Genomic DNA, 27512 nt, shown 5'->3' on the forward strand with positions numbered 1-27512 from the left:
TTCTTTTCCTTCCACGAGGACCGGCTAGTCCTGTTGGACATGGATCGCTGTAGCAGGATCCAGGGAACACCAGGCCTGGGAATGAGGGAAGAGGTTGGTAATGCACAGCCATTGACTTAACTGGTGCGTTGCCATGAAACACAGCACCGCTGGGGGCTATAGTCAGAAAGATCTTCAGTCTGAAATCCACGTGGAGCAATTTGCAGAACCTGACCTGACCTGACCTCAAGCTCTAAGGGTTTTGTAATCCAGAGGGTGTGTGTTACTTGTGCTCTGTAAGGTTGCTTCTAGTACTGCAAGTTCATTGCATGCACAGAGCATTAGGTAGTCGCAGTGTTCACCTCTCCCATGGAAGTTCATTCAGGATCTGCAAATTGTTTCTGCGAAGAACCAGACTCCGCTGGTCTCTTCCATTTATTTCTAGTACACGTAAAAGAATTCTGCTTTATTCTGAAGATAGGCCATTCTTTTTGTCTCTGCATGCATTTCAGCTTGCTTCTGTAACAGAAGCACAGCCACTCTGCTCCCTGCTGTGGGTGAGAACACGCCCGTTATTGTAATTTTGAATGCTGCTTCTGTTGTTTAGTTGAAAACAGAGTGAAAGATCTTTATGTCTTTTTGCTCTGGCTAATGCAGGAAAAAATAAGTCTTATAAAAGGTTTTCATTTTTAAGAACAGTTCCTTGAAAACTTCCATCAGGCAGTCTTAGTTTAACTTGTGTCCTGTCCATCTTACTATCCTGTGCTGCATATGGAGTATTCTTCTTAAAACAAACAAGCAAACAAAAAACAACAACTTAGGATGCTTTTAAAGTTATGAGTTGGAGGTTTTCTTGTTTAATTTTTAAAAAGCTGCCTTGGATTCTTGATAGTTTATTTTGCCACTTCCCTGGCCCACCTCTTCCCACCTTCCTTGAAGCTGTACCAGAAAAAGAAAAACAAAAGATTTTCATTTCCTTAGCTTGCAGCCACAGAACGCAGATGTACTCAACTGGTTTTCTTTGGTGCTTTAAAATCATTGCTGCAGTTTCTGAGAGCACTCCTGAATAAGTGTGGCAGTGTGTTTTGTTATCAACTGCATGAATACTGACTTAAATTACAAGTGGATATCTATACATTTCTTATTTTCATTAATCGTAGAGGGCTTAGAAGAATATGTGCCATTGAAGGTATGGATGGTCAAGATATTATTTGTATCCACTGGTATTTACACCAAATATCCAGTTACGCAGTGAAATAACTCTTTTTTTTTTTTTTTAAATTTCGGTGCACGGTGAGGTTCTTTGTGTCACAGTTGTTGAAAAGCTGAAAAGCAAAAGAAACCGAGAAAACAGAAGTATCTTTTCCAGTCAGCAGATTTGGAATTAACCTGTCTTTTTGTCCTTCTCATCTTTCTAGAGGCTGCAAGAGGAAGAAGTGTATTGCTCATTGAATGTTGAAATAGAGGTTGTACGCTGAAAGGAATGTGTTCTCATGGGATCGGGATAAGGAACAAGTTTGGGTTCCTCAGATGACAAACAGGCAAAAAACACATTGGAGCCTTTAATTGCACTAGTTATTCTCTTTGTCTCCTCTCTGCTTCCTCTAAATAAAATCCTTTGATTTTTATTTTTACAACCGAAGGATGGCACACCACCCAACCTACATTTCAATTACACTTAAGTAGAGGGTGGTGTGTCCCTAACACACATCTCTACCGTTGTTTTAGAAAGGCAGACAGTGGGCTTCCTTTGCCTTTGAGCTCTTCTCAGCCAAAGTAGATCCGTAACTTGCATAAAGGAGTCTTTGGAGGAAGTCACAGCTGTGAGCGTTGTTGGTTGTAGATTTCTTACAAGTCCAAAGAAATAACAGCCATTAGAGACAACGGACAAAACCCCTGATTCACTGCATACAGTGGATGTGAAGCCTCTTATTCCAATTGCTAACGCAGTGATACTGCAAAAAAAAAAAAAAAGGCGATACTGAAGATTTTTCTCATATAACTAACTCAAACCATTTTCAAAACAGTTAAAGTCCCAGTTTGAGCAATAAATCAACTAGTCCAGCCACCACTTCAGCTTGCAATGTGTCTGGTGGTCTTGCCAGCAGCGAGGGGATGAGGGGATAGAAGCGTGGGACAGTAAGTTAGTGTGTTTCAGCAGAAAAGGGAAGAGTTCTTTTCAGTGTATATCCAAGAAAGAGCTTCTGTGGGAAAGGGAATCCTCTCTGATGAGAAATACATGCGGTTCTGCTGAGGGTGAAGGAGCTGGAAGGAAGGAAGCAAGTCATAATCTGAAGGCATTTGTCCTCTGATGGAGTGACTGTTTGCTTACAGATCTTGCAGCTGCATCTTTCCTTGAATCGTTTTTATTCCAAGAATTCTCATTCAATGACTTTCTTACCTTAGTCTGCCAAACTTTGGTTATTTCCTAGTTTGTAGAGTTTCTTTAGTTAAATATAGATTAACATTTCTTAAAGAAAGAATCGGAGGAAGGTACTGTTTTTTATTTTATTTCTATTTTTTGAAACACTGGCTAATTATTGGTATATTAATAGCTCTCTAGGTATGCATTGAAATTACTTTTCTTTAACATTATGATGTGGGGTCCTGACAAATCATTCTTGTGATAGAAAGCATCTATTTCTGTGTTTCTGAGAGCATATCTTAGAATGGCCAGTTTCTGTATAGCCTGTGTTTCGTCCCAGTGCCATTTGCCAGTGGGAATCTCCAAAGTTCAGCCACCTCTAGGAACAAATTAGAATGGTATTGTTCTCCAGAGGTTAGGTCTGGGCTTTCTGCTTTTTATTTCTTGTTTATTTTTTGATGAACTAGAATGGATCAGTGAAATTACCATCAAATTTCACACCTAGTATGGTGCAGGCCATATAGATCAATCACTTGCTTTTTCCCATTTTTTCCCTTAACGCTTGGAAATATTGAGTATTATTTTTTTTAACAAAACTGCTTTTGCTTTATTTTTAAGACATTGGTTCTTGATATTACTGTTCTTCCATGCGTATATGCATCTTTAGCGCCTGTATTTTGCGATGTAACCAGATCAACTATTGGCCATCTATCTGGCAGTCAGGGTGCATACTACCTCTTCCCTCCGGTGTCATTATTCTCTGCTACCCGTCAATCTTGCCTCTGATTTCTCTATTTTTTTTCTACTCTTTCATCCTTTCTACAGCATGAATTCCAGAAATATACACACTATTTTACCAGCCAGCTATTTTTGTTTAGACTTGGACCATGGATTTTAGAGCTGGAGTGATTTTATGCTCAGTAAACGTGATTTATAAAGATAACATTCTTTCCAGAAAAAATGTCTTTATATTTGTAACCTCATTGCACGTACTGAGAAGATGGTTGCTGGCTGAACTGGAGATCCTACTGCCATTTGTGACATTAGCTGCTGGTTTTAGATTAACTTCATTCTAAACGGATTGTGGAATGCTTCTGTTCCTGTATTTTTGCAAACAGTTTGGACTTTTTCATATGCGTTGTGCCCCATGACAGGCATGTTACTGCAGTTACTCTGTTTTCATCCAAAAGCCAGGAATGAGAAAGATGCATTTAAAAACATTATACGATACGCATTTTCACCCAAGTGTAAATGTTACTATGAGTGCTTTATTGCATTTTTAAAATTCAAAGCAGAATAGAATTAACAAAATACGTTATTCATATATGCATAGGTATACAGTATTTTGTTTTATATGGTGTCTCTATATTGAATTGGTCCTCTAGTCTGGTTTGCTGCGGGCTCTTTTGAAGCACAGTGTAGATGCAGTATTAAGGTGGCTAGGCTGTTCTCTGGATGGTGTTTATAATTCAAGCACTGTTTGTATCCCTGTGTTGGCTGACTTCTGATTTGCAGTCCACCCGACTCTTTGGCTGTCATGGTCAGCCTGATCTTGAGCCCTTACACTGTGCAAGCTGTGATGAGTCCCACCATTGCAAGTCTCTTTATCCTGTGGGATAGGAAATGAAATGGTAAAGGGCATGGTTCTAGGGTTCTCTAGGGACTCTTGAATCCTAACTTCCATTTCTTTAGTGTGCTGATTAGCTCAGGAAAGCTGCCCAAAATGCGTGGTTCTTAATTGCTGTTGTTGGTGCAGATTGCCATTATTCTTATTCATTTGTTTAGTTACAGTAATATGCACTGTTTTGTGGTTAATCTACTTTATACTGATTGTCATAAGACGTTCATGTACAGCCTGTGTATGCTTAAAAAAAGAAGTGATTGTCCTTATGTGGAAAATACAGCTGTTTTGTTTTGATTACTTACCATCTCCAATATAATTTTCCATTAAAAGGTGTCACATATGCAGTAAACATGCATTGAAACTCAATGCATTGAATGAATAGCAGGCTACATCACAGGAATTCAAAGAAACAAGCTGCTTGGTGTGCTATGAGCAGCAAACCGCTTAATGAGAATCAGTAGAGCTTTGTTTTATAATTATTTTGAGCAGGTCAGCGGGCTCGGTGAACAAATGAAGGTGGCTGTATTAGCAATTCTTGAAAACCAGTGTTGCGTGACCATTCAGTTCTTCTGTCAGGCAGTTGTAATAACTAGGATAGCTGCTTCTGAGTTGCTCTTTGCTGCGGCAGAAAATTGAGCCAGTTCTACCTCCCAAATATCTGCTCAAAGACTTTTTTTTTTTTCCCCTAGCCCATATTCAGGGATAGATTTCTGTATAGTTCTTAGTCTTGAATGGTTATTTTTTTTTTAAGAGTTGGAGCGTTGCAGTCATATTCTAAAAACTGAAACCAAATAATGAATTGATAGCATATGTAAAAACCTATGGTTCAATTAAAAAAAAAAATAGCTTATGAAGTATCCCTAGAATTTTTTGATCCAGTTTGTCCTTTTTCAGGAAGGACGGTTCAAACCATGGAATATTGTTCTGTAATGGGTAGAATTGTATTGCGTAAATGGAAACTGGCCACAGTGAATTGAAACAAGCTCATCAGAAGGGAAAACTAAACTGGTCCAATCATGTAAACTTGCTCTTGGGAACTTATGTTAGAAATTTGCAAGCAGTCCACCTAAGTATGTAACTCTTCTGTAGCTGTAGGCTACCTGAAAGAACGTATATATTTGGCAGGCATGGCTTGGATTTGCAGCGTATGTGTTAACAGTTTTGTTACAGCTGTAGCTTATTTCATGACAGCGTGTGAAGGTTTGACAGGAAACATCTTCAACTTAGCATGGTTATATGCTGCTAATAACAGTGACACCAGCCATGAATTGTCCTCCCCTCTGTTCAGCATGCAAACAGAACATTGCAAGTGGCATAGTCAAAAAGGAAGGGAAAGAAGCAAGGGGTGTTTGTCTTTGGTGGTAGGATTTTAAGTTTGAATTTCCAGCAGTTCAAGAGACTAGTGTTCCTTATTTGTTTTATTGATAATTTGATTTTTCAGGTTTTTCACTTGCAGTAAATGTGTGATTGTTTATGTACTGGTGGGAGGACATAAGTAGTTGAACACAGAAGTTGGATAACCTAACGTTTTTTATTTTTTTACAGTGTTAGGAGGACTTTTTTCATTTCCTTAAGAGGAATATAGAAGGCAGTGAATCAATTTTATTTTCAGGGTAAATCAAGAAAGAGCGGAAGTAAGCCCTTCAGGGTTGGCTCCTCTTTTTTGCTTCATCTCAAAGCTGAGGAAAGCATGATGGATAGCATCTTGCAGGTTACTGAAGATCTCTGTTTCACTCTACTTTATGTAACCTTTTCTCCACCTGTATAATTCTGTAGAAACAGTTTCCATTGACAGAGATGGTTTCTGTGGGTACATCCAAAGCAATGCTGTGTTCCACAGCTTTGAAATGCCATATAGTACCTCTTGTTTTTTGAGTTTGTGTGTCCTATTTCGGAGCATCTGTCTTCTGCTCACAGGTTGAGTGTCAAGAAAAAAGTTTTGTCAGTAAGAGAGGTGGAGCCAGAGCTTGCCTGTGTTCCCCCCCAAATCTATATTGTGGTACACTTTACAGTCAATATTAGGCATCTAATTGCAATATCACTCAAAATTGGTGCAGTAGTTAGTTCAGATAAATTTCAGCTTATTTATTTCAGGTGAAATACTTGGAATGTATAGCTGTTCTAATGTAATTAGGAAGCCCAAATTGCAGTAGGCCAGTATCCTTTAAGGAGGGAAATCTTATGAAACACAGAATGTGATGACAGCAGTCCTTTGATTGTCTTCAATGTGAGAACTTGAAGTCACTCTCCCACTTGTGGGATGCATCATTTTTATCAATTTCTTTTTCTCAGTTTTAGAATAGAACTATCCATTTTTGATGTTTTTCTTCTTCCTGCATTTGTTAAAACTGTTCGTCAGAGTTTTTATCAAAACCCTTTCAATGGATGCTAAATTAATCCGATGTCTAGTTCACATAGAGACAGATCTTGAACCCTTGGGTTATTTTTGCCTACTGGAAATGTGCTGCAGTTGGTGCTTTGCTGGAGCAAGAAGCGTATGTGAGAAGCTTCTAACTGGTCATAAATTTAGGAACTAAGGGTTAATTGGATTTGGACACTGGAGTAGAGTTGTTGGATGCCTAGTGTTAACTGCTTGTTTATCAATGAGAGAAATGAAGGGAAGACTAGCACTGGACCTCCTGGTGCTCAGGTTCTCATTGGTTGTAATGGCAAGAAAATAGGCTGCTCAGTGTCCTGGAGTTGCACAGATCAATTTTCTGTTCCAGGGTTGAAATTTGCAGATGATGTTGGTGAGTTGTCGCTTGACTTCCCTTCTCTGTCAGAATCATTTGAATTCAGCTTTGCTCAATCTGAAGGTCCAGTGGTTTGTTTTATTATAGGCATTGAGATTTTTACAAAAAAAGATAGGTAGTAGATGGAAGACCATGCTGATGCGAAAAAGTCAACAAGACAAATATAAAACCAGAGCAGGGTGTCTCCGGGAAAGAAGTGAAGTGTGGAGGCTGTCTGACAAGAGCAGTGCCCGTGCAATAGCTGAATTGTTTCTTTGATTACAAGAACAAGTGTATGCTTCTGTGTGGATCAGGATTTCCTTCCAAAGACGAGGTGGTTTTCCAGAAACCAGTTTTGGTACTTCCGTTAAATTCTAGACTGGTTTTAGATCTAAAAGAAATGTACATGTCTTGGAGAGAATGCATCTTGGGGGAACGTGGGGAAAGGCTTTTTAAAGGAGATTAGCATCCTTTTTTTCTTTTTTGTGATTGGAAAGGAAGAGCAGCATCATGTTTTTGCACTATTGATCATCTTGTTGGGAAGAATTTTATTTCAGAAACTGTCTCTTTCTTTCCAAAATATGTGTGATCTTGCATGTAGGTGAACCTAGTAATTGTCACGTGTGGTTTCCAAGCTCAGGAAAAAACTTGACCTTCAGATATTTGTTTTTTTTGTTTAATTATACATGGAAAGGATAACAAACTAGCTTAGTAAATGAGGTTTTTTCTCAGTTATAAAAAAGGCTGACATTGTATCATCTGTACAGATGTAAATAAAGAAAATAGTAGGTGGGTTAAACCTCCTGACTTATTTATTGTAGACTGGAAGTTTCTCTAAACCTCCTGTTTTCATCTTCTAAGTTTGTTCTTAGCTCTTGCATAGGTGCTGTTAGTAGGTGTTTTCTGTCATTGATTCTGCTCTTTTTCAAGAAGGCTGTATTTCAGGGAAGTTGTATTAGATTTTTTTCCTAACTAGCCCTCTCTGTATGCATGTTTGATTTCCCAAATAGCCATTCATTTTTCTTTGAGCAACAATATTATAGAACAAGGTAATATAAAACCAGTCAGGTATGTTTTTTTTTTTTTAAATGAAAATCAGTTGACCTGTTGCTGTTCAGCCAAACAGGAAAAAAAGAAAAAAACAACAATCTTTCATTTAATTACAGTGCTAAAAAAAATGAGATAAATGAAACATATGAGCAGCTTAGGTACTGTGAGACCTGTCCTAGGTCCTGATTCTGGATAAGATCTCTGTTTGAGGTAATAGTTAAGGAAGACAGCAGGGAGAGGGAGGTCGTGGTCCCCCCTCTACTCGGCTCTTGTGAGGCCCCATCTGGAGTACTGTGTCCAGGCCTGAGGCCCCCAGCACAAGAAGGACGTGGAGCTCTTGGAAAGAGTTCAGAGGAGGGCGACCAAGATGATCAGAGGGCTGGAGCACCTCTCCTATGAGGAAAGGTTGAGGGAACTGGGCTTGTTTAGTTTGGAGAAGAGAAGGCTCCGGGGAGACCTCATTGTGGCCTTCCAATACTTGAAGGGAGCGTATAAACAGGAGGGGGATCGATTGTGAGGGTAGATAGCGATAGGACAAGGGGGAATGGTTTTAAGTTGAGACAGGGGAGATGTAGGTTAGATATTAGGAGGAAGTTTTTCACACAGAGGGTGGTGACGCACTGGAACAGGTTGCCCAGGGAGGTTGTGGATGCCCCATCCCTGGAGGCGTTCAAGGCCAGACTGGACGTGGCTCTGGGCAGCCTGGTCTAGTGGTTGGTGGCCCTGCACTTAGCAGGGGGGTTGAGACTTGATGATCTTTGAGGTCCTTTTCAACCCAGGCCATTCTATGATTCTGTGATAAGACTTGAAACCAAATCCAAAGTTAGGTGACTTGTTAACTGGCTGAGGACTTCTAAGCATATGATGGGGACAAAGTTTTCTTTATTGTAGTGGGATGTGTTTACTAGGGTCTTTATTGTCTATAGACGGTGTTATAACTATCTCTGTATGGCTACTTTCTGGAAGGAAATGAATAAAGATTCCAGTTGATTTAGAATCTGAGTTTTAAATATTACTATCTCTAAAAGTAGAGAACAAACCCAATCAATTTTAAAATCAATTTCTATTGCCATCTAATTGCAGCATGCAAGAACATAAGTGAGGAGTTGAAGAGTGTTTTCTCTTTTGCAGGTGTTGCTGAAATAGTTTGATTTATTTAAATTGTATGATTTCATGCATTCCGACTGATTGTTAGTGCAGCTGCCAGCAGCTGCATGATTGCTTAGCTAATTGCATTCTAGTAAGATAGCAAAGCTTATTTTAAGACGTGCAGCTGTGGGGTTTTCTTTTCCTTTGTGTGTTTTTTTTTTTTTCCTTTTAGTGAACACAGATTTGGAAGAATAACTATGGAGTTACTGAGTGGTTTCACAATGGGCATCCATTGCTCTAGCAGAAATTTAAGAGGCCACGTCAGCCAGTCTTTAGTATGGCTGTTAAAAATTAGAATCGTGCCACTTAAACTGATACACTTTTGTGAGCCTTGTAATGGTCTTGCCATCGGCGTTAATTTCATCGTCTTTGAGAGTATTTTATATTTTAACATGTAAAACTTTTATTCCTTTGTCAGGTAACTAATTACTATTGCTGCGTCGCTGTTGCGGTTTTGTATATGGGAACTGAGAGCTTCTGTTACATGCTGTTCATCTCTTTCAAGAAATACCTGCATGAAATGTGAAACTTACATAAGGTTATATATGTACAGAAAACATATTAGGAAAGTAGACTAACTATTATGCATGCTAATTCAGTATAGAATATGTACGTGTTGTTTACTGGTATGTGTTAGCTTACATGATTACACTCGACAGTATGAAATTTATAATGCAGTGTTGTTTTTATTTGTTATATAGCTTTATGCCAGTATATACAGGCCTCTAAAACCCGAGATGGTGCCAGCCGTTTCATTTCGAGTGCAACAGAAGGTAAAGGAAAATGCGTGGGGAAATTTAAAAACAGAACAAACACAATTTTCCATTCTCCTGATACCCTCTCTTCATGGGTGCTTACTTGGTTCTTGATCTTTTAACACTAAGCTCTCTCTTCACAGCTAACTTTTTGTAATAGATGGTGTATATCCTTTTTTCCTATGTATTGAAGAAGAAACTAAGCGATGCCACATTGGTTTCTGTTAAACTTGCATCATCTTTGCCTCTTGTCTATTTGTGCTTTTCTTCTGCAACAAAATTCCACTAAAGCTTAAGCTTTAGCTATACTTTAATGAGAATCTGAAATAACTGAAGAGTAATTTAGAGAATTGTTGACATAATCACAATCTGAAGATACACTTCAGGAAAAGCACAGATACTTAACAGCATAGAAATGTTACAGTGCCAGTCCTTGCTAATATCTGCAGTCTGGTTTTATGCTAACTAACTGACTTGCATTTTCCATTTCTCTTAAAAGGAGAGTGTGTGTTTAATTCACTTATCCTCACATGTACCTGCTGATGTCCTGCTTTACGGCCTTGTTTGAGCTTAAAAAGAGAATGAAATATTTACTTCTGTGTCTTTCTTCCACCTTCAGGGGAGAACTTTGATCAGACTCCGTTAAGACGCACATTTAAGTCCAAAGTTCTTGCTCGCTATCCTGAGAACGTTGAATGGAACCCTTTTGACCAGGATGCGGTGGGAATGGTCAGTATCACTTAGTTGCTTTTGTTTTTAAGACAAAAACCTACGTGAACAATTGAAGACATTTACCTGTATATTCCTTCACAAAAAAAGTTGCACTGCAAAATCTGTTATAGACTGGGAAAAAATATCCTGATTGCTCTAAATTGTGTAGGCTCAAAAGATCTTTTCATTTAATTGGGATATTCTTTAAAGGAAATTAAGTTTAAAATACGTAAGTAATATGTCTCTAGGACAGTTTTTTTTGTTCGACTTTTTCAGTTACATTCTAGAGAATTGGTGGAGAAATAAATCAGTCTGTGATTAATGAATCTCCCTTGTGCATAATACTTCTGTTTAATGGAACACAGTGTAGTTTCTAATTTTAGACCAAAAATATTACTTTTCTTTGTCAGGTTTCTGGTTTTAGTGACCAAATACTTTTCTTTATGTGAGTTTGAATTTTGTTATTTTATTCCTATTGAGGTTTGTAACAAAGTGCTTATGGCCTTTAATAGAAACAACATACAGTCCTTTCAAAGTGTTCCTTTAGTTTTTCTAATTTGGATCTGTTTTATTGTATTGTACGAAGATGTTACACTTAATACAGTTTTAATATGAAATGTGATAGCAGCTTGTGGGTTCTAAATTCTATTTTCACAAATGATTCTGAAGTCGGGGGAGAGAAAAAAGTGTTAATTAATATTATCTCCTCCTCCCCCCTCCCTCCTTTATTTTTTATTTATAGCTGTGTATGCCTAAAGGGCTTGCTTTCAAGACGCAAGCAGATTCCAGAGAACCTCAGTTCCACTCTTTTATTATTACTCGTGAAGATGGCTCACGGACATTTGGATTTTCTCTCACATTCTTTGAGGAAGTTACTAGCAAACAGATCTGCAGTGCAATGCAGACATTGTATCATATGCACAATGCTGAATATGACATTCTTCATACTCCACCCACAAATGACAAAGATAGCTGCAGCAGCACTGGAGACTGCAACGGCACTTCTATTTCAAAGCTACAGCGTTTTAACTCATATGACATTAGCAGAGACACGCTCTATGTCTCAAAGTGCATTTGTTTGATTACTCCGATGTCTTTCATGAAAGCTTGTAAGAAAGTGCTAGAACAACTTCACCAAGCAGTGACTTCACCTCAGCCACCACCTCTACCTTTAGAAAGCTACATTTACAATATTCTCTATGAGGTTCCTCTTCCTCCAGCAGGAAGGTCATTAAAATTTTCAGGTGTTTATGGACCAATTATCTGCCAGAGGCCAAGCACCAATGAACTACCATTATTTGATTTCCCGGTTAAAGAAGTATTTGAATTGCTTGGAGTCGAAAATGTGGTTCAACTCTTTACCTGTGCCCTCTTGGAATTTCAGATACTGCTTTATTCACAGCGTGAGTACTTCATTTTTGTTTTCTTATCTGGTTAGTTGTACTGGCATGAGGATTCTTCATTTCTGGAATGTTTAAAAGCACAAAACTGAAACAAAAGAGAAGAAAACACTGAATCCAGAGTAGCTGTGTTTAAGTGGCATTAGAGTGCTAATGCAGTAAGGCTAATCTATATGCTGGTTTTAATGTCAAGAAAAATTCTCAAATTACAAAGAGCTTTTGTTTGGTTCCTATTTCTAGACACCTCAGCTTACACCCTGGGGCTTTCACGTAATCTCCTGTAGTCATGGACTGACTGTCCCCTTTATTGTTTCTGGAAGCCTTCTATTGTTACAGTAATATGCTTTCTCCCATGTAATTGCTTAGCTGAATTCTCCCTCCTACCTCTGCCAAACTGCCTGTGCATTTTGAGAAGATGCATAGTAAACTATGTAGGACTTTGAAGAATAATTCATAGTACAAATAGAACTTTCTCTTTGAGTACCTGAAGTCACGTGTCTGTTGTTATTTTGAAATAAAATTACCCAAGAAAGTTGTGTTTGCCAGAATTTAAAATTCGAATCTCTGTTAAGGCCTGAAACAGTTATTGCTGATGTCTTTTGCTGATGTCTTGTAGATAAAGCTTGAGATAAAGCTTGCTTTTAAGAGGGTAGACAGAAGAAACTAAGCTGTATTAAAGTCCGTGAACACTGGGCTTTTTTCTTTAAATTCTTTTACTCTAAAACAAAGTATGTGGAACTACGACAGAAGATAATTTTTTCTACTTTTCTTTATCCTAACATTAGGTCTGACATTTTGGGTAGGTGGTTTTGAACTAATGGTATGGATTAAAGTAGGCAGTTTGCATTTGAACGCAGTTCTATAGTAATGGCAGAGAAGCCTAGAAGACCCTAAGCTGAATGCCTATGGTGGATGGCCTATGGTGTTACTGAAGTCTGTTTTCAATATTTTCTTCTACTGTGCTGTCACTGAAGTATGTGGAAAACAAATGTTAAGTATTTTTTAAAATACATCCTGCCGTTATTAACAAAATTCTTGAAGCATGAAATAAAGATGTTTATGTGTGTTGAGATGTGTTCGTAGACTAAAGCCAAAGAACAATTTTGTGTGTATGGAGATCAAAGGTGTATAACGGTAGCAGGACACTATGTCTCAGTTGTTGCACTGTATAAATGTTAACTGCCACAGGAAAACTATACCTTTATTCAAGTATAGTCAAAAAAAAAAAACCCAAACCAAACAAAAAAACCCAACTCCCCAAAAGAAAAATTAAACAACAGCGTGTTGTGCTGCATGGTAGTTAGTATCTTTGGATTTAAAAAAACAAACTGTTTTGAATATTATTCATAGAAGATCTGGAAATAATTGCCTAGCAGACAAACTTTGTGGTCTCTCTGTAACTGGATTAAGCATCTATGTATTTGGGATTTAGGGAGAGTTGGTTTATGTGGACATCTCTACCTCACCAGCAGAAATTTCAGTACAAACTCTTCCATCTGAGTAAGGCAGTCAAGTTCGCCTGTAATTGTGCTGAAGCTGCTGTGTGGCAGGTGCATGCACCTTACCAGCTGGAAGCGCAGCAGGAAGAGTAATGCATATGTCGCAACATTGAAATGGTGTTCCCTGTACCTTTTCTAGAGTGTTGCTTCTCCTGGGCTGGAACTTGGCCTGCTTGCAGGCTCATCTTCTGTATTCTAGGTTCTGCTTCCAAGGTCATATTGATAGGCTTATCCCCTTTGGCTTTTACCAAGTGTCTGATTAGCGGTTAATTAATGTAGCTTGTAAAAAGCTCTGGGTTGTGCATTTCTTGCTTGCACACACAGATGTATGGAAATCAAGAGAGAGGACTTACTGCGACCAACAGCTGGTAGCCCTGAATCTTTATGACACTTTCTGTCTACTGTTCTCCCTGCCTTACTCTAAGTTTTGTCTTAGTTGGGCTTCTTTATACCTTATAGAAGTGCCTTGTTTCCATCTGTCAAGTTTTCACTAATAGCTTTTGGCTGAAAGACCTTCTTTGGGTCAAAAAGTAACTTTAGTTATTTGTTAGACTTTTGGCCATCAGTTTTGGCAAAATCATGCCTTCTCAGTAACAGTAGCTATAATTTTTTGAAACATAAGCTTGTATTTTCTGAAGAATCTAATCTCAGATTCTTTTTCTTGCTCTCTTTTGAGGCATTTTGCTAACACTGAGAACATTATTAAAGCTGCTAGTGGGCTAATAACAAAAGTTAATGAATACTGATGGAGCTGCTAGCAGTCAAGTTGAAGACTTTTCTAAAATGCTTTTGATAAAGACTTAATTTTATTTTCTTACTATTTGAAATGAGATTGGGAAGTGTTTTGGAATTCTAGAAAATAAACGTTTTTTTCCTGTAATCTCTCTTGTATTTTCTAATCAAGATATTCCTTTTTCTTTTATGCGGCAGTGAAGTAGAAAATTGGTTTAGTAGAATGATTGCTTTCCTTGATGCTTAAAAGAATGTTATCAGTAGAAAAATGGCGCACCTGAATGACGTTCTGATTGTCCATACCTTTACCAATTAGTTTCCTTTTTTTACTTTGTTTTCTTTTAAGTGGAATATTCTCCTAATACAGTCTGTATGGCTAACTAACTTTTTTCTTTCTGTTTGCAAGAAAGGGTACGTTGAATGTAGATACAGGTGATGGTGTGTTCATTTCTGAGAGGAATTGAAAATTGTTTGACCTTTTGTAAAGAGTTTACCAGTGTTTTTGCATGAGCAGTAGTGTGATGTCTAGGTTGTCTTTGTGAATATAAATTTTAATTTTTTTCATTGTCTTTTGGCTTTGGTAAATCTCTTGGTGCTTAAAAGTGTGACAGTTGAAACAGGATCCCTTCTCGTTCTTCTAGGACAGATGGGACCGCTGCACATGTTGGATGGATTTCTGTTTAGAGCAGAATAAGAGGGTTTGCTTGTGAGACTTACTTCTTTTCCCTCCTTTATTTTTCCTTGGAGGACTTTGGAGGCAGATGCATTCATTTTTTGAAACAAGTTGTGTAGTACTTCCAGTTGCTGGCAGTCCTTGGAACAGGAGCAACTTCACTTGGCAGTGAGTGTGTTTTGCTTTGAGATTACGTCCAACGTATTTCTGAATTCATGCTTTTGGAAATTCTTCTTTTGTCCCACTATATTGGCACAGACTGTATGTTTGGGACCAATATAAGCCAAATGTAGAGAATGAGTTCCTTGATCTGGCTGTCTTCTTGCAAGAGTTGCCTCTCCCACTTGGGAAAGCACTAGGGGAATGCAAGCGCTTATAAGATGATGAAGAACCTGAAGTTAGTGCTGAGCAATGGAATTCGGGCAGAAAACACCAGAAGACAGTGGTGCTGAAGGGGAGTTTTAGCTGTGCCCTCACTAGATTATTGTACAGGAGCTGGTTTGCATTCCTGCAGTTTATGTTGTTCTTGCATCTGTGAAATAGATTTATTTCTTATCTCTATTATGCAGCACCTAGTGCTTTTCTGAAAAGTATGCACTGAGTTCAGACAGCTGTGAAATGTGCTTGGAGAAGGCTTTTCTGAACAGCTAAAAACAATAAAATGAGAAATATAATGCACCACTGCCAGAAACGATCTTGCTCAGCTTTATTTTTCTGGATATTTGCTGGCTGTTGCCATTTTCAAGTAAAAGTTTATTTGATTGCTTTGACTTTGAATTGTTCATCCCCTTTACTTCATGTGCTTTAAAATGATGTTCTCCGTAAAGATTTAAAGTGTTGGATTAATTTCTTTGCATTATTACTCTCATATTAGCAAACTCCAGAAAGACATTTTCTTCTTTTGCCTACAGTAATTTAGGAAATGGGCTGCTTGATGCAAGCATCTTTATTCAGCCTGAAAAAAGGTTCTGTGTTCTGTCAGACATGGAAGTGAACATGAATTGGCAGTTCTTTGACCCACTGCTTCTGCTTACCACAATTCTCTCTTTCTGCAGTTACTTTTTTTTGTTTAAGTAAAAAGCCCAGTTGAAGAAATGCATGCATGCTTTTTCTAAGGAGTTTGACATACTTAATACCTATGCTCAGAACAATTTTTGGGAAAATGTTTCTTTTGTACCATGCTTAAGGAGTCTAGGTCCTGGCAATGCTTTATTCAGATGGTTCAACTACACTGTATGTCACGTGTCTACAGTGACTGCATATATAACTTCCTTCTGCTCCTCTTCAAATTAAGAACAGGTTTAATCTTGATCAGTAGCACGTCCTTGTGGTTTATCCACATACTTTCTGAAGATCTCTAAACTCATCTGCGGTAGTGGTCCTCCTTTGTAAGGGCAACTATGCTTTAAAGTAACAGAATGGGAATGGTAAGGGGAATGGAAATTACTTGACAAATATAGCAATATTTCACTGCCATCTCTGAGAATTAGAAGGAAAAACTATTCAAGAGTGTGATTGCTTAACCATTTTCAGTTGGATGAAGTCAGAGAATTTCTGTAGGTTCTCATAGGCGTCTCTCTGGTAGGATGTGAGAAAGGAGGGTTGAAATTATATTTCCTGGATCTTCTTCCCTTCTCCTTTCTTTCCAGACCCAAGAATTTCTTTTTTTTTTTTCCTCGATTTGCTTGTCTATTGTAGATAAACAAAACTGTCTAGATGTACCAGATACAGGTAGATAGTGGTGTCAATAGCTTCAATAAAGCACTTTAAGAGTAATGTATTTTACATACAGCAATTGGCTGGAAGAGCAAATCAGACCTTTTCTGTGTTCTTAAAGCAAGTGGTCATGTGTTATTAAAAATAACAATAATAAGAAAACCAATGTGGATTTGCACCAGAAAAGCATATTCTGATTTCAAAAATGAGAGCGACAGTAACACCGCTACTGGAGCACTTCCTTTTTTAAAAAAGAAATAGATATTTAAATCCTTTGTAGTGCTCTGGTGCTGTTTTTTTTCCTTTTTTTACAAAACAAATGAAACACCACACCCTCTCTGGATAGGTGTAACTTAAGAAGACATCTAGGTTATTTTGCTTTGTTTGCAGGCTTCTTGTCTTTGTCCTTTTGCCAGCAGCTCTTGAAGTGCATAACGCCTAGAGAATGTTGGCTTGACGGAGAGAGAAGTTGTATTTAAATTAGCCAGCAGAATTAGACAGAGAGTTTTTGTGTAGTAGGAAAACACTGTTTCTATTCTGAGGTTTGTTCTTTTGAGTAAACAAGCCGAATATGAACCAGCTGGAATGTTTGTGCATCTCTAGCTACTTTAAAGTTTAACACTGGAGAAAATAGAGTACGGAATAGGTTCTTCTTCCCAAAGCTTATCATTAATTCATCACTTCTTTGCAGTCAAGTCTGCGATTAAAGCTGCGAACTAATAAGTAACTGCTCAGGCAGGAATTGGTGTCCAGGCAGAGTAGGGGAGTGCTACTGGTGATGTTAATCAAATTGTTCCCTAACATTCCTCAGTCCAGTTATTTTTTTTATTTTGTAGCAAGAACTTTCAACTGTTTTAACCGTTCTAGCTCATTTTGATTAAAGGAACACTGTACAGTACGTGTGGTGTGAGGGAGCTACAAGAAGCTTTACGCAGGTACCTTTTCCACTGGCATAGCGTGATCTGAAAATGAAAATCAAAAGCCTGGATTGCAGAAGGATGGCTGGCATTGGCAAAGCCTGCACTGAGTTCCTCAGGGACTGTTTGCAAGAGGCAGACTCTACACATTTACTTTCAAACACAACTAATCATGAATGCCAGGAACTGTTTTTCTCTGGAATGTTTGTTTAGAGCTAATATTCTTTTTTCATTTTCACTCTGCCGCAGTGACACAACTTCAGAAATCTCAGCATCTGAACCTCTGATTTCAGGTGTCTTTTGTAATTTCTTATTGTTTTTAATTTTATGAATCTGTTCCTAGACATTCCTCTTTGTCACATACACATATGAAGGATACTTACATTTTTCCCCCCTCTCTCCTATTTGCTCTACCCCCACTTTTTGACTAATACTTGATATTATTGCAGTATCATATGAAAAGCATCCTTTGTTTACAGTTTGTACTGTATTTATAGCTTGATTGAAGATAGGAACTGTCATAGTCTTCTGAACTTGTTTTATGGTATTTCCAGCCTGGCTGCTTGACTGCATTGTGAATGTTTTAGTAGTTGTTTGTGTTAGAACACGTGCTCTGAGTTCATCTGCTTTTGCCTCATTTACAGTGCATAGATATCAAAACCCATTAGAGATGATTCCATAGTATGAAAGAGGAGGTTTTGGCCCAGCATACTGCAGTGTTAACTGCTCTAGACACCAGCTGCTGAATAAAAAAGATCTTTTGGTATGCGTAGTGCACAGGTGCACTTAGCACTGCTGGGAAATTCTGCGAGGAAATGAGTTGTTTTTACATTGAATTGAGACTTTGGCCATATATTGCAAAGGATAAATGAAGCTGATCCCTTCTATTTTTTTTACAGTTATTTCAGTCCCACTGTTGGATTGGCTACTATACAGCATGCTTTATAGATGCTTAAGCACTCTTTTTACAATGTTTATCTGAGAGATACCAGATGCGTTGGTTTTCATCCAAGGCTTCCATAGAAAGCCATAAGCACAGAGAAAATGAAATACTTCCAGTGTATTTCTTAGCCAATTACAGAACAGCTTCCAGACTTGGAATGGTGTTCCCATTTGTAACCCTGGTTTAGGTAGCGTAGAGTGACTTAATGGATGTGAAGACTTGATTTGCTCACTTCCGTGTGACTTGTAGAATGACCTACTTTGTGGTGCTGTTTCAGCAAAATGTACTTGGGTGTACAAGTGTGGGCTTCCATTAAAAATGCTGCTCAGCTAATACTGAGTTCTGTGGTTTCTGTTTTAAAGCAAGTTCTTGTTTCTTTAATTCAAGTTCATTTACTTAAATATGTTTGAGAAAAGTATTTTTTCTTGCTCTTTTTCAGATTATCAGAGACTGATGACTGTGGCAGAGACTATTACAGCACTCATGTTTCCATTTCAGTGGCAGCACGTATATGTTCCTATCCTTCCTGCATCGCTCCTTCACTTTCTAGATGCTCCTGTCCCTTATCTGATGGGCTTGCACTCCAATGGACTGGATGACAGGTCTAAGCTGGAGCTTCCTCAAGAGGTGAGAGGAACTTAGATCAATTTGTTAAATGTTGTACGTAGTAATGAGAGGAGTGAAGGATGAGCCACAAGATTGATGTTAACTGTAACAGCCGTTTTGAAATTCCTGCTGGCAGTGGTTTGGCATAGATCTTATTTAATTTTTTGGAGCTGCTAGAGAAAATCCAATGAAATTAAAAAAAAAAAAAAACAAAAAAAAACAACAAATAGAAAAACCCCACCTTGTTTTGAAATTACATTCCCTGATAAAGTGAGACTGTAGTTTTGCGTGTGTTTTTGCAGTGAGGTTACAGGAAGAACGTTTTTCTGGTGCAAAACTTAGCCCTGTTGTGCTAGGACATGCAGGAAAGTGCAGCGTGACCTTACCAGCTATGGCCAAAAGGCTGTGCTGCTTCTGTGGTGCTAACTGGGCAGATCTACTTTCCTGGCCTCAGTGCTGTGCTGTGCTGGAGCTGGTTGCTAGCTGTGCAGGATTAGGCCGGGTCACTCTGCCCTGCACTTCTGATCTGAATCCAGCTGCTCAGATCTCTGCACCAAAATTACTTCAGTTTTTCCTCTGAACGTAAGCTTCAGTCTGCAGCAAAATGTTGATATCTACTTAAGTCAACTGGTTTTGACTGAGGTAATGCTCAGGAAGTTCTCCCTTGTAGTGTGGCTGTGTTAATAACAGCCATTGTATAAGTGAAGCAAATGGCTTGTGAAGGTTCTGCTACTCAAACACGAGGCTGGGAATACACTAAAACCACTTACAGATTATTTTTATTTATTTTATCCTATTTCACAAATATTCATTTTAAGGTCGTGCCAGGAGAGACCTTAAAATCTGGTTATGAAGATCAAGGGACCAGGAGTGAGTGAGCACTACCTGAGGTAGCAAAGGAAGTGCCTACAGGAGCTGATAACCACCTGTGGAAAGCATGTCATGTGCCTGTCGGGCTGTATTCTCAGTCATTGGAATGACTTCTCTCATAAAGTATCACTGAATGGTTTATTTGCTTTAGTAAATAGCAAATGATGAATGTTGTGGTATCACCTGGCCATCTGTTGTGAAAGAGCTGGACAGCTCCATCAGATAGCCCTGTGGAAACCTTGCACTAGAAAAACTGTCAGCAACAGAGATCTGGCCCCTGCTAGAGTCTGCTTACTTACTAGTGTAGGCATAACTTCACAGGGAACGGCCTGAGTAAGTTATGGAAAATCTGCTTCAAAAATCCTACTAGTGCCTATAATCTCTGCTGCTTTATCTGGTTGTCTGTTTGCTTCTATTATCATTTGAATTACTGGAAGAGCAGAAGTGTAGAAGAGAGAGGATTTTTTTGGTGGTGGCTGTTATTTTTTTTTTCCTTTCTCTGTTTCATTATCAGACAGTGCTGCAAAATAGTTTGACATAAACTTTTTTAAAAAGCTGTGTGAGATTAAAGACTAGATATTTCTGTGAGACTCCAGTCTGGTCACCATGCCAACGTTGCTCTTTTTACTCAAATCCATATGCTGGCAGTTTTCATTTGTTTTTCCTGGCAAGTTCAAAAGAAAATTTATCTTCGAATTGTTGTTGTTTTCCTATTAAAATTCAGGTCTTTATAAATCTCTTAATTTCTTTTTCTCCTTCACTTTTTGTGCTGGCATAATGAATATCAGAGTAATGTATATTCCTGCAATGAAAACACTATTATTTTTGTTTACTACATTTTTACAAAACTTAGGTTGTCTTGACAGGCCTAATTATTATGACTAGTGTACTTTTTATACAGGATAGCTGGTCAAGTGGAATGTATGCCTGGCTATGCATATTAATATACACCATAGTTGTTTTTGTTATTATAGAAAGATTCTAATAAGACTGCAGTTTTGAAAAGTGAAATTTTTATCTTTTTGAAATGGCTCTAACACTTCCAAGGTATTTGATCATTTAAAATATTAAAAATGGAATGGAAATGGTATCTAAACAATCACCTGGCACCACAATTTAAATTTTGTTTTATAGGTTGTCTTTTATGAAGGTGGAAGGGTAGATTTTTTTGACAGCATCTCACTGAGACCAGGATTGTCTGGGACGGGGAGGACACTCAGGACTTAGGATATCAGCAGGAGTGTGCCTGTGTAATGGAATTTACTGCAGAATGTAAACTTGTCCTTCTGAAGCCTCCCTCCGGGAGTGAACCCTTACAGTTTTGTACGTGACTTTGTTTGAAAAATCCCCCTTGGGAGTCATTGCTAAGTGAGGTTTCTTGCTAACTGGTGAAGTCCTTTGTGCTGTAGGTTGAGTGTTGTGGTTTAATCTTGCAGGTGGTTGAGCACCACATGGTTATTCGCTCACTCCCTCTTTCCACATGGGATGGGGGAGAGAATTGAAAAAGACAAAGTAGAACTCATGGATTGAGATAAAACTGTTTACTAAGATATACAAAAAGAAAAGGATAATTATGACAAATACATATGAATAAGTGTGTGTATATATATTATAAATACATGTACGTAACAAGTGGTACACAAACAGTTCCTCACCACCTCCTGACCAATGCCCAGCTAGCCCCTGAGCAGTGGAAGAGAGCGAGATGAAGTCCCACCTCCTCTGAAACAACTTCTGCATGATGTCATATGGTATGGTATATTACTTTGGCCAGTTTGTCAGCTGTCCTAATTCTGTTCCCTCCCAGCTCCTTGGATGCTTTGGTGCGAATGACCTTGGCCTATACAACACTGCTTAGCAGGAAACTATACAGATCAGTGTGTTATCAACATTCTTGTTCTCCTAGAACCAAATTGTAGCATTATACCAGACGCTCTGAAGAGAACAATTCTATCCCAGCTGAAACAAAGACGTTGAGAAAGTAGCTGTGGTATACAAATGGACTTGAACGTGTACTGGAGACTTCAAAGATGCCTAAGAAGTAATCCTATACAGACTTTTTTTTTAACGTAGGAGAGAAACTAGTCTGGGAAGAATATGAGCTCACTTGATGTTGAGATTTTCATTGTATTTACTTAAAAAAGCAAAACAAGAAAAGATCTACTGTTACAATGAAAAGAAAACATACAATTTAAAGTGTGAATCAGAATCCCAAGTACATGCTGGTCTCACTAAGTGGGAGTATTGGTCAGTATTTCTGATATCAATAATTTGATCAGCTAGCTTTAATATACTTACAACTGCAAATTACACGTTCGTCTCAAAGGTACTTTGCATTATGGCTTAGCCTTCACTTTCACTTAAAGAGCCAAATAAGTTCTGGACAAAATTCCTGATGGAGAGTCTAACAAGGAACATGCTTTATAAAATCACAGAATTGCAGGGGTTGGAAGAGACCTCAAAAGATCGAGTCCAACCTCCCTGCTAAAGCAAATGAATCATCATACAACCTTAGAATAAGGCAGATAGATTCTATTATATGCCCTTAAAGACAGGTTTATCATCAGAAACAAAAGTGATTGTACTGCTTAATACTGCTTATCTCCAAAGTTTGGAGTGCACATGATATTATATGAAATTTTTAGGGTTATATGAGGAACTCAGTTTCCAAAACCTGCCTCTGGGTTCCTGATTTGTAGAAACAGTAAGTATCAGAATCTTCCTCACTTACCAGAAAAGGTATATAAAGAGCTGATATGTTCTAACTTATTCTGAGTCCTGGGATGGGGGGCCGGGGGGAAGGGTTTTGGCTTTGTCTTGAAACTGTGTGAATAGCATCTCTGCTGCTAATCCATTTTTATGGATGGGTAGGACTGCTGCTATTAAAGCGGTGTCTAATTTAGACAAGGAATAGGGAATTGAGCTTTGATAGAAAATCTGGTTAGTGCCTCTCAGTTGAGGAGCATCGTGGAAGAATATAATATTGCTACCTAACGTAGCAAGATGTTATTTGTATTACTCTTAATATTTTAAAAATATTTTGGCTTAAAACATTTGAAAGTACAGTCTGTTCTAACTGTCAAGTTTGGACTAAGTCTTCCACACATATGCCATAAAGCTTGTTTTGGTTTGCTTGCAGTGGCGTTCTTCCATGTTTTGGTCACAGCTGGTGCTTTAAGGAATGCTTTACCTTGGGAGTGTGGAAACTGTATCTTGGGAGTTGATGCTTTGTCAGATGTTGATTAAAGTCTTCAGCAAAATAACTGTGTTAGTACAAAATGCAAGTTTGTATTACCTGTTGGTGAATTCACTGAAGTTCATCAGTCACTTGAGGACCCTGACTCTCTGTGGCCAAGTAAGATTCTTAAGAGATTTGAGACTTACTGTAGGCTTGAGCTGGTGTATGTCAGTGAAACAAGACACTTGAAAGATAAGCTAGTTCTTATGTGTATTGCTGCTTTTGCTGAGGGCTTTTTCTCTGTGCATGAGCATCCTTGTGGTTTCTCTAGTGGCTGCATCAGAGGCCTATAAGGAACCCAGAAAAGAAGTTCAGGGCCGTGGGAGAAGCAGTGCTAGACCAAGGTGCTGCAGAAATCAAAGAGGAAGGCAAGAATACACAGCTGTTTCAGATGCTGCTGGTAAAATGTGGTTTGTTTATCAGTAAAATTGATCAAAAAGGAGGTTAAACTAGCAATCTTGCAGATCTTAAACTAAGTACTGAAGTAAGGCTGTTCTTGATGTGTCTTTGAATTTCCTTTTAAAGAAACTTTTGCAAAGATATAGCAATGTATTTTTAACATGCAAGTTAATTTGTGCTGTTTCATGCTGTTGAATTTGCCTGTGCATCGTCTCACTCTAATGCATGAGAATGCTGGAAAGTGTGATTATTTTGAGTTCAAATAAGCAGTGCTAAATCTTCGAGCACTCATAAATTGAATGACTAGTATCTAGTTTGAGAAGCTAATTCTTAATGAAGTGCTCCAAGGGATCTTGGTCAGTAACATTTTCTTTTAGACAATTTGGAAGACTTTAAAAGCTAACATCCATTTTTCTGTTAATATAAGACAGTATGTATTCTCAGTATTCTTATTTCAATCACTAAAAGGTGATATCAAATGCTAAATTTGAATAATTTAGGTTTTTTAAAATTGTTTATGTTCTAGAAGAAAAGCTTCTCTTCCTCTTGATGCCAACACATTTAAAAGAGCCTGATCACGATAATTATTTTGACAGATAGTCACTACTTTGCATACGTTTTGATGCTAGCTGCTGCTGTGATAGATCGTTGATAATTCTGCACGTTTATTGACAGATTTCAGTTTGTACTGTAGTCCTGTACTGCAGTGTTAAGGAGATACTTGAGGAGTTAAATTCATGTTTCTGAAACCTGCAGCTGTTAAGTTGTTGTTCATCACAAATTGTGGTTTGGGGTGAAGATCAGTAGTGCTGAGGAGGAATGGAAAAGGTCACCATTTGCTAACAGGAATTCTTTAGAACGTAGGACTACTGTAAATACACTTTCCACAAGCCAACTATGTGTATATGTTTACATACATGTTTCATGTGTTTTAAGTGAAGTGGGTGGTTATTTACGAGGGTGAGACCTAACACACAGAGGCAGTGTGTGCTGTTGGAATGCTGTAGCTGAATGGCTTTTAGTCTTTCAGTGCTATATTCAAACAGAAAACCTAACTCAGAGTCATGTTTCAGTTTGACTTTTTAGGAGGTGATCTGAAAACCTGTGTGCAACTTGTAGTCTGAGCACCTGTGCTGGGCAGAATTAGAGTAGTGGTGATTATGCAGTCAGAACTGACTGTTCTGTATTGTACTCAATTGTGTAACTATGTATTAATGTTTAGAATATATTCTCTCTCTGGGATGCCAGTGGAACAGGGAGATTACTCATTGTTTAGTGAATAAGCTGTTCCTCTTCAGATGTCTTTTTGAGAGAGAAGCTAAATAATTTCTGGCTATATTCTTTGAACAGCACTAAAAGGAAGGATATGGGCTCTGTGCAGGCATTGCTAGATGTGTATGGGGTTTTGGCCGTTATTGTACTTGAGGTCAAACTAAAGAATTGCAATTGTCCTCTGGCTTTGGAGTTGTTGGGTGTGGTCTAGATCCCACTGAGCCAACTGAAAGTTTTGCTGTTTACCTCGTGGCACCAGGCTTTGGCGTTGCATATATGAACGTTCTTGTGTCTGCATTCCTAAGACTTGTAAGATTTTTTTCACCTGGACACCCTATTATTTGTGATAATAGAAGTTTATGAAAAAAGACAAGCCTTTAAATTAGGACATGGCACCCTTGTTCCTTAGTGTTGTCTCAGGAGAATCCTTTCGTTATGTGATGATGTGTCCCTTACTGTAATAGTGTACTCTTAAAGGAGCATGTAGCAACTCAAGGTTTTCTTTTGGTCAGAAATTAATACCTCAGCAGTAAATTAAAGTATATTTAACTGATGGTGTTTTTTCTCTTGCATTTCAAATTAAATTGAATTTGGAAGCCCCTCTCGCCTCACCAGTATTGTATTGTGTTGGATCTGTGTGAGACTAACTGTTTTGATGTCTGTTACTGGCAGTTTTTTTACTTTGGATTTCATTTTTAGAGAAATAATGTTGTTTTGGTGCCTCTTGAATGACTTGTGAAGTGAGGTATCTTTGCTGTTTCTGCTCCTTGGGGATCATGATCTTTTCAGAAGTACATGTACAAGGATGACCTTAGTCTCCTTAAGCTAAGAGAGGCTAAAGCCACCTACTGAATCTGCTTTGTTTATGTTGCTCAAGGTAGTCCTTTATCTTATGAGTTATGGACCAAGCTCTGAATAAATGTAGCATCCCAAAAATGTTCTGTATTCCTCTTTAGAGTGTTGCTGTACAACATTTCTCAGCCAGCTTGTGACTAATTCATTGCTTTCCTTCTTTCCTCAACAGTTACTGGCAGGGACTGTGCCTAGTTTTAATGCTTTATTTCTCTAGTGTCTTGAATTGCTTACAGTCTTCCTGATAAATATTTGCTGACTTAGTTTACTGATATCATGTGTACAATCAGGGGTCTCAGTGTTCTTAAAAATGAGAGTTCTCATGTACATACTGTCCTTTTGCGCTAAATGTTTATTTGAGTGAGGAGCAGATGCAGTCTGCGTGCATCCCTAGTTTACCACTGGAGATGCCTTACCAGGTGTGCATACCAGTACCTGCTGGTATGTTTGAACAGTGGTGATGCTGAGGGAAATCTAAACCATGACATCTGCCCTATTTGAAAAAATGAAAGCTGTTTTCCAGAGTACATCAGACAAGTTTCAGCATCAAAGTCTTCGTTCTATTTATTTACTTTGCATTCTTTTGCAACACCTAATTACATTTACAATTTAATTTATAATAAAGGATCTGTACAAGATCTTCTTAACTGTTTTATATGCGTTCCTTTGATAGTAAATCAATCCCAGTATTCAAGTACAGGAAGAACATCAGGAAACTGAGATAAAGAAGGCTTCTACTTACCTTTGTAATTATGAGCGATATCATTGCAGAGCATAAATTGGACATTGTCATGCAAAGCTTTGTACAAGTCCAGTATAGCATGTCCTGGTTTCAGCTGGAACGGAGTTGAATTTTCCTTCACAGTGTCTGGTATGGTGCTATGTTTTGGCTTTAGGAGAAAAACAATGCTGATAACACAGTGATGTTTTAGTTGTTGCTGAGTGGTGCTGAGCCGAGGACACTTCAGTTTCTCAGTATCTTATACTGCCATGCCAGCAAGGAGGCTGGGGGGGCACAAGCAGCTGGGAGGGGAGAGAACAATGACAGGTAACCTAAACTGGCCAAAGGGATATTCCATACCATATGACGTGTGGAAAAAAAAAACTTGAAGAACAGTGGGGAGTTGGCTGGGTGGGTAGCCGATGCTTGGGGACTGTCTAGGCATTGGTTGGCAGGTGGTGAGCAATTTTTTGCATCACTTGTTTTGTGTGTGTGTTTGTTGTGTGCGTGTATATTATTATTATCATTTGCTATTATCTTTTTTCCTCTTCCTTTTCTGTCTTAGTTTTTTTTCAGCCCACAAAATCTAGTTTTTTTTTTCTCTCTACCATCCCCCTGAGGGGTGAATGAGCAAACAACTGTATGGTGCTTAGCTACCTGCCAAGTTAAACCACGACACATGTCCAATGAATTTCTGCTTTAAGAATTTAGCTTTATTTTTAATTTTGATATTGGAATATCAGTGTGTGTGTATATATATATATATACTGATACTGGAATATCAGTAAATCAAACAGAGCAGATATGCTTTAAGAAATGACATCCAACTCTGTTCTGATGAAATACCAAGTCTATCATAAATATTAGGTGTATGTTTTCATGGCAGCTTACTTAATTGTAAGGATCTCAGCTGGTACAGATTATCCTGGTTGACCTGTGATCAGACCCACGGCAAAATCCCTAAGAAATGCTTTGTCATACTAACACTTTATGGCATGAGTATGTTGCTCTGATAGCTGGGATTGTCCACGGTTTATTTAGTGGGAGGTGAATCTCATCGAATTCTTTCTTTCCTATTAAATTATGAGAGTGGTTTCATCCTTCTGGACATATTAAGCCCGATCCAGGTACAGGACCTTGCATGCGGCCTTGTTGAACCATGTAGGCCCACTTCTTGAGCCTGTCAAGGTCTCTTTGGATGGCATCCTTTCCCTCCAGCATTCTGAACGTAGCGTAATGTTGTGAAGTAGATTTGGCAATTGAGAAACCAAAAGGAGAAAAAAACCTCACAAATATAGGATGAAGTAAA

General features: G+C 38.3%; 1 protein-coding gene across 2 annotated transcripts in view; it reads left to right on the forward strand.

Annotated features, from left to right (window-relative positions):
* The window catches only part of DENND5A (DENN domain containing 5A), a 62432-nt gene that overhangs the window by 7306 nt on the left and 27614 nt on the right, over positions 1–27512 (forward strand). For both annotated transcript variants that reach the window (XM_021402173.1, XM_021402172.1), the window contains exons 2-5: positions 9601–9672; positions 10274–10383; positions 11108–11768; positions 18685–18872. In XM_021402173.1, coding sequence (XP_021257848.1) covers positions 9601–9672; positions 10274–10383; positions 11108–11768; positions 18685–18872 — 1031 coding nt within the window. The remainder of the gene's footprint in view (positions 1–9600; positions 9673–10273; positions 10384–11107; positions 11769–18684; positions 18873–27512) is intronic.

This window comes from Numida meleagris, chromosome 6, assembly GCF_002078875.1.
Source record: "Numida meleagris isolate 19003 breed g44 Domestic line chromosome 6, NumMel1.0, whole genome shotgun sequence".
Lineage (NCBI taxonomy): Eukaryota > Metazoa > Chordata > Aves > Galliformes > Numididae > Numida > Numida meleagris.